Genomic DNA, 7914 nt, shown 5'->3' on the forward strand with positions numbered 1-7914 from the left:
GTCTAGAGTAATGTGTGCTTATTAGTACGCTTGAACTGCATCATCGAAGATCAGAAGCTAATAGAATGGGATTAAATACATAAAGGATAAATTATTGTGTCATATTCTGAGTTGCATTATTTTTATTAATTTTGAGGAACACTGAATCTGTGTTGTGTGTGAGTGAGATGAATTAATGCATATTCATATTTATTTTAGAACTACAGTAACATCTTCTGATTTCTGTCACCATGGCGACACCAGAGCTGTCAATCAATACATTGGAAACAAAGTAGCTTGTGATACTTATTTGAAAAAGTAACTAAATATTCTCTTGTAAATTAAAAAGTAGTGCGTTACTTCACTAGTTACTTGAAAAAAGTAATCTGATTACGTAGCTGATTACTTGTAATGCGTTACACCCAAACCCTAACCCTAACATGGATACATTTTGTGAAGTATTTTGACTTTAACTTTATTCAAAATACAGAATTTGTAAGGATTTGACCTGGTCGCTTTCCAAAAGAACTTTCCTCTGGGGGAGATTTTATGATTTGATTGCAAAATATGTCTAATATTTGTATTATTACAAGAGCAAGAAGATATTTCAATACCATTAATTGCAAATTTTCCAAGCCAGGTGAAATTGAGATAATTTAATAGGCAACTTTCCTAGAAGAAAAAATCATTTTTTAGACAATTTCATAACCAATTAATTTTAAAAGTATTGTTAGTGTCAGTAACATCTATCCTCTCTAAGCCAGCTTCTACTCTTTTGCCTGATAGAGTGTGCTTTTTCAACTAAGGTTTATTGTTCCATACCAGATCTAAGAAGGATTTATTAATATCTCTATATAATATGAAAATGTGAATGGAGAGAAGTTCTATTCAAATAAAAACAAAAGAAACCAGCTTGGCGTACACCACGACGGATTCCAACTCTTTATTCCCAATAATAGAACTATTAATATCCTTGTAAAACATTTCTATAATATCAATGAAGTTATTTCCAACCCCCAAAAACTTTAATAATACAAATAAGAGCCCCCGACTCCATCAGGTCTCTCTATATTGTTACTAATATGTCTATTTTTCATAAAGCCTGTTTGGGAGTCAATAATAATATAACAATGCGTTTTCCCGGATTGCGTCACATGACGCGTTCTCCAACAACCAATAGGATTCCAGTTTACTTTTCCATCTGACCAATCAGAAGCCAGAGAATGCTTAAAGGCGTTTAAAAGTGGGATATTTGAACTTAAACAGAGTCGCAGCGGCTGAGCGGAGCAGCTCTCCGGAAGTGAAAGTAGATGTTTTAATGATTATTCTCACAATTAAACACCACACACGGCGAGGGGGAAAGCATCGCATTTGAGGAGGATATTTCGTGTGGAATCGGCTGAAGGAGGTAACTGGTAACGTTTCGATGGGACGTTAGTTTGTAGCGATGTGAACGGGTGCCGTCGCGTGCCAGGCCTCAGCCTCTCCTTCCTGCTTTATAATCGTTGTGTTTGTGTTCTGTATTGCACTGAATTACTGACTCGTTATGTGACTGAGAGATTGTTTGGTTCTGATGCATTTCTTGTGTTTAATCAAATAATATCGCTGTTTAAACTCAGAATATGGAAACCGCTGCAAGAACCAGCTCGAGCAGAGACCTGAAGCTGCATCGAGCTGATAACGAGAAGGTATTGGAGAGAAACCGTGTGTGTGTTTATTCTCAGCTAGTCTGCGTACTGTCTGTTTATACATCATCAAAAATCATAATTTGAATATTAATTTTTTTTTTATTAAAATTTTTTTTTTTTTTAATATATTATTTCCTGTAACTTCACAATTAAAGTAGTTTTCATCTGATCTCTAAATGCTGTTACATAAGCAATGCTATATGTCATGCTCGCATCTCTATTCACTGGAACATAAAGCGTGAGCTGTTATTTAGCAGATGATGCATTTGAAGAGTTTATTTGCATTTAAATGGTTTTTATTGTGTTGGTTAGGTGTTTAGTTTTTAACCTAATCAAGATAACCCAACTGCAGTTTGATTGAGATGAATTGGAATGCACAATGAAAAATAAAATAAAGGAGTTATGCGTTTTTGCAAATTAACTCTACATTTGTTTATTTGTTATACAAGACCGTTTGAAAAAAACTGTAGAAATACAATTTATATTTTAGATTTTTTTTGCGTTTATCTAGCAATCAAAATCATTATTTGAATTTTTTCCCTTTAAACACAGTTGCTTCTAGCTCGTGTGTGTGTGTGTGTGTGTGTGTGTGTGTGTGTGAGAGAGTGTGTTCTCATGAAGAGTTATTATTTTTGGCCGTTTCATCTCTGTTAATGTTGTGTTCAGATTCCCGTCACACTCGTGGTGTTCCCGGACAAAAATGAAGAGAGAGAGTGTGTTCTTCATGAAGAGTTATTATTTTTGGCCGTTTCATCTCTGTTAATGTTGTGTTCAGATTCCCGTCACACTCGTGGTGTTCCCGGACAAAAATGACCGGCCTCCAAACAATTGCTTATAAATATCTCCTTATGCTATTAATCACCAAATATTGGATTCAATCTTTTTATCAACTTGTTTTCTTTCATTTAGGACTGGTTTTGAGTTTATTTGCATCTGATTAATCGTAGGCCTCATTTATCTGAGAGCAGGCACCTCATTTTTTGAGTGAAAACATTTATGTATAATTTTCACAATCTGAGAGAAATTAAGGAAATTTGCAGTGTTTATCACACTAGTGTGCTTTAATGTTTGGTTTGAAATGCTTTTATTTTGTTTAAAAAATGGCACCGTCACATTTGTGGTGTTCCACAGCCACTGAAAGTAAGAGAAACAACAGGTGCATGTTGATTATGCTCACATTTGAACGTGTGCTTGCAAAAATAAAGGCCTTGGACCTGTGCGTGTGTGTATCCATGCATACTCTGACTCTATCATTCATAACGCTGTTTTCTCTCAAAAAATGAGGTGCCTACTCAAGAGAAATTAGGCCTGCGATTAATCGGATGCAAATAGGAACACAACCCGACCTAAATGAAATGAAAATTCCCAACTAATTTGAGAAGTACTTTTACTCTGTGTAAACACAGTCAGTAAGTTTGAGTCCAATGCAATAACATTAACTAGTATTTTGGGGAAAAAGTCAAAATGACCCGAGCACAACTAGAGGGTTAAAGTGGACTTTGTGTTAATACTCCTAGTTTTCTTATTTCTGTGCGTTCTCTATATGCGTTTAGATTTAGGCGACGCTGAATCATGTTCAGATCTGTATTTGCAGAAGGTTATAATAGTGCATCGTCATAGCAGAGTTATTTATATTATAGTTATGCATGTATCTGTTTTTGACGCATGTGTTCATGTTCTGCAGGTTTCTGCCGGCGGAGCCAAGAGGGTCCCGGTGACCCAGAGCGGTCAGAAGCCCGTGTCGACGCGTGTTCTCGGCACGGCTCCGGGGCCGCAGCGCGTTCGACTAGTATTTTGGGGAAAAAGTCAAAATGACCCGAGCACAACTAGAGGGTTAAAGTGGACTTTGTGTTAATACTCCTAGTTTTCTTATTTCTGTGCGTTCTCTATATGCGTTTAGATTTAGGCGACGCTGAATCATGTTCAGATCTGTATTTGCAGAAGGTTAATAGTGCATCGTCATAGCAGAGTTATTTATAGTATAGTTATGCATGTATCTGTTTTTGACGCATGTGTTCATGTTCTGCAGGTTTCTGCCGGCGGAGCCAAGAGGGTCCCGGTGACCCAGAGCGGTCAGAAGCCCGTGTCGACGCGTGTTCTCGGCACGGCTCCGGGGCCGCAGCGCGTTCAGCGTCCCGTGAATCAGCAGAAACCCCTCGGACTCCCAGTTTCTGTGAAAACCATGTGTCCAGGAGATCAGGACGGCAATCCAGATCAACTCCGAACAGCAACACACACCAAACCACAGCCGAAGTCGCTTGCTGTAGCTGAGCCTGCGAGAAGTTCTGTACCCAGCAAACCGGACAGACCTCCGCGTAAGCATGGCTTCTGCGGATACGTCTGATCTTATAACATTACGCCACATTGAGAACGTTATCATGATTTTTATTTTTTTTCTGTTGCTTTCCAGAATCTCCTTCCACTGGAACATCCAATATAGCCAAGTAAGTCATTTACAATCGATGTTTTATCATGTTGTGCGACTAAGTTTTTACACTTAAGTGCAGTTGTCACCTCAAAGCTGTTTTAAAACACAGGAGAAAAATATTTTAGTCACTACAGGCAAAAATATTTTTTCATGTACTGATCAAGTTTGTGGTTTTGGTATATTTTGCTTCCATGACAGTCTTTCAGACTAGTGGAAGAAACACCCAAAATACACTTAGATGTTTTTATACACATATATATATATATATACACACACACACACACAGTGGGGCAAAAAAAGTATTTAGTCAGCCACCAATTGTGCAAGTTCTCCCACTTAAAAAGATGAGAGAGGCCTGTAATTTTCATCATAGGTATACCTCAACTATGAGAGACAAAATGAGAAAAAAAAGCCATTAATACAGGTAACGAGTGGAGGACAGAGGAGCCTCTTAAAGAAGAAGTTACAGGTCTGTGAGAGCCAGAAATCTTGCTTGTTTGTAGGTGACCAAATACTTATTTTACCGAGGAATTTACCAATTAATTCTTTAAAAATCCTACAATGTGATTTTCTGGATTTTTTTTCTCATTTTGTCTCTCATAGTTGAGGTATACCTATGATGAAAATTACAGGCCTCTCTCATCTTTTTAAGTGGGAGAACTTGCACAATTGGTGGCTGACTAAATACTTTTTTGCCCCACTGTATATACACGCACGCGCGTAGTCAACATTTGAAGTGGATCAAAAAAGTTCATCAAAGTTGTCCTAAAACCAAAATGCATTTGATGGGACAACTTTGATTAACTTTTTTTTTTTTTTTGATCCACTTCAAATGTTTACTGTGTGTGTATATATCACTTGCTATTTGCATTCTTAAATTGCAATTATGGCGCATATCTTTTAAAGTTTATTTTATTTATTTTTTTTCTCTATATATATTCTGAAGGTTTGTTCATATCATTTACACTGATTTATGCAACATTTTATTCCTAACAGTGTTTTCTGATCCCCTCTGGAAAAACCTTTAACTCTAATATGACGACAATCAAACTAGAATTATGAACCTGGATTTATCAAATGTTCAGTTCCATGTATGCAAAAAAGAGCATATTTAATTAGATAAGCCCTCAGTTGCATATTTAAACATATTAAACGTCCGTGTGTGTTCTCTAGGAAAGCGTGGAGTTTAGAGAATTTCGACATTGGCCGAGCTCTGGGCAAAGGCAAGTTTGGGAGCGTGTATCTGGCCCGGGAACGTCAGACCAAGTTCATCCTGGCGCTCAAGGTTCTCTTCAAAAAGCAGCTGGAGAAAGCCGGAGTGGAGCACCAGCTGCGGAGGGAGGTGGAGATCCAGTCACATCTCAGGTACTAGTTCTCACCAGCTGCCTGTTTATCACTCCGGAGTCGTTCGACTCGTTTCTCATCAAACTAAATCTGGGAGCATTTGCAACTTCGGTGCGGAGTAGAGTGGTGTCTCTACTGATATTTTTTTCATGGTATTGTTGCAACAACGTTTTACAAATGATAGAATAAATATTTCATGTCTAATACTTTGAGATCAAAACTGGGAATAGTTAAGAATCAGACTTGCTCAAATTGAAATGATCCCGACCCATGCATTTGGAATTTAAGATGCGTGTTGAGAAGTGAACTCAAGTCTCCTCGTCTCCTTTCAGACACCCTAATATCCTGCGTCTCTACGGATATTTCCACGACACGGCGCGCGTTTATCTCATCCTGGAGTTTGCTCCTAAAGGAGAGCTGTATGGAGAGCTCCAGCGCTGCGGGACCTTCGACGACCAGAGAAGTGCCACGGTCAGAAACCACTGTCTGCTGCGGTTTCACAGCTCATGATTAATGCATGAAGACCGATCGCGTCTCATAATAGTGTGTGTGTGTATATGGTCTGCTTGCAGTATATAATGGAGCTCGCAGACGCTCTGAGCTACTGTCACTCCAAGAACGTGATTCACAGAGACATCAAACCTGAAAATCTGCTTCTGGGGTCCAATGGAGAGCTGAAGATCGCAGACTTTGGCTGGTCTGTCCACACACCCTCCTCCAGGTCAGCCTTCTGCTTACATAAGCAGGTGTAATCATAACTTTGGTTTTGTGCATGTCATCTTTTGTTTCATATTATCGTGCTAATTTAATTATTTACTTCGTTTCATTGCTGGAAAGTGAACCAACTCCCGTGTAAGTCTAAAAGCAGCCTAAAGTTTTTAATATGACTGAATTTGTATTTAACAATTTAATAGAAACATTGTAAGTTACTAATCGTAAGGCTTGCATTTCCTCGTTTATTCAAAAAGCAGCTACAGAAAACAAGCGAAGAGCGTTTACATTAACAAAGAACATCATAACTGACTTCAGTCTAGTGCGAGTTTATGCACATTAAAAAAACACTCCCGTTATAATCGGTGAAGCTGTTTACGTTGTATGATGAATAAATCTCTTGTATTGCAAGTACACTACCGGTCAAAAGTGTGTGATCAGTAAGACTTGTAAAGTTTGTAAAGAAGTCTCTTCTGCTCATCAAGGCTGAGCAAAAAAAACTAATCTTGCAAAATGTTATTTCGATATAAAATAATGGTTTCTATTTTAATATCCTTTAAAATATAATGTATTTCTGTGATGTGCAGCTGTATTTTCAGCATCATTACTCCAGTCTTCAGTGTCACATGATCTTCAGAAATCAGTATAATATGCTGCTTTATTAGAATTATCAACCGTTGTGCTGCCAAATATTTAGTTGGAAACTGCTATACTTTTTTTTTAGGATTCTTTGATTAATAAAAAGTTAACTTTTATATATATATATATCTATATATATATATATATATATATATATGCTGTCACTTAACAATTTAACACATCCTTGCTGAATAAAAGTTGAAGTCTCTTTAAAAATAAAAATAAATGTACTGACCCCAAACTTTTGAAGGGTAGGGTTTATTGTTAGAAAATATTTATATTTTAAAAATGCTCTGCTTTTTAACTCTATTTATAAAAAAAAAGTATCATGTTCCAAAACAATATGAAGCCGCACAACTGATAATAAATCGGCATATTAGAATGATTTCTGAAGATCATGTGACACTGATGATGCTGAAAATACAGCTTTGATCACCGAAATAAATGTATATTAAGAATTATATATGCACGGAATGAGTTCAGTCCGTGCGCACTGAACAACAAAACTCTGGTGCTTCAGCGATGACTCATCTGAACGCCTCTGATTGGCCCATTTTATTAAGCACAACATAATTGTGTGTGTGTGATTGGTTATAACGCACAACGCTGTGAAAATGTGACAACAAGAAATATAATTGAACAACAAATAAGCCCTAATATTAATTAAAGTATTACTAGCCTAACAACAATAATCATTATTAATCGTGTTGCTATCGTCAAAGGCATCAGCCACAGGCGATATCTTTATCACGATACTATCGTCTATCGGCACAACACTTAAGTGCAGCTCATTGTCTTTTTGATTTCCTGAGGAGGGTGTTTTTCTCAGTGTTTGTGTTTATCATGTGTCTGTCAGGAGGTCGACGCTGTGTGGTACCCTGGACTACCTTCCTCCAGAGATGATTGAGGGCAAAACGCACGATGAGAAGGTGGATCTGTGGAGTCTCGGAGTGCTCTGCTATGAGTTTCTGGTCGGCCGTCCACCTTTTGAAACCAAGAGCCATGAGGAGACGTACCGCAAGATTTCTAGAGTGAGTGAAATATTCAGAAACTCCTACGAGCTTTGCACGGGTGATCAGCAATGAAACGATAATCTCCTTTTGTTGCACATACTGCTCATTCGTG

At 37.7% G+C, this 7914-nt stretch overlaps 1 protein-coding gene and 1 long non-coding RNA gene across 2 annotated transcripts; both read left to right on the top strand.

Moving 5' to 3' along the window:
* The first annotated feature begins 1211 nt into the window (after positions 1–1211).
* On the top strand, positions 1212–3445 carry LOC107564827 (uncharacterized). The gene is made up of 3 exons (XR_001606295.1): positions 1212–1387; positions 1599–1667; positions 3352–3445. It is a non-coding gene; the product is annotated as an uncharacterized lncRNA (long non-coding RNA).
* A 141-nt stretch (positions 3446–3586) lies between these two features.
* LOC107564841 (aurora kinase A-B-like) lies at positions 3587–7874 on the top strand. The gene is made up of 7 exons (XM_016250013.1): positions 3587–3598; positions 3697–3982; positions 4078–4111; positions 5269–5460; positions 5772–5910; positions 6012–6160; positions 7646–7874. The coding sequence occupies exons 1-7, from the start codon at positions 3587–3589 to the stop codon at positions 7872–7874; spliced, it is 1041 nt and encodes a 346-aa protein (XP_016105499.1).
* The last annotated feature ends 40 nt before the right edge of the window (positions 7875–7914 follow it).

Source organism: Sinocyclocheilus grahami, unplaced genomic scaffold (assembly GCF_001515645.1).
Source record: "Sinocyclocheilus grahami isolate Dianchi unplaced genomic scaffold, SAMN03320097.WGS_v1.1 scaffold965.1, whole genome shotgun sequence".
Classification (NCBI taxonomy): domain Eukaryota; kingdom Metazoa; phylum Chordata; class Actinopteri; order Cypriniformes; family Cyprinidae; genus Sinocyclocheilus; species Sinocyclocheilus grahami.

Bases quoted from the DNA above. Each gene is read 5' to 3' on its own strand.
- LOC107564841 (XM_016250013.1), top strand. The intron at 4,112-5,268 runs GTAAGTCATTTA...TGTGTTCTCTAG, and splicing joins GGAACATCCAATATAGCCAA to GAAAGCGTGGAGTTTAGAGA. The intron at 6,161-7,645 runs GTCAGCCTTCTG...TGTGTCTGTCAG, and splicing joins GTCCACACACCCTCCTCCAG to GAGGTCGACGCTGTGTGGTA.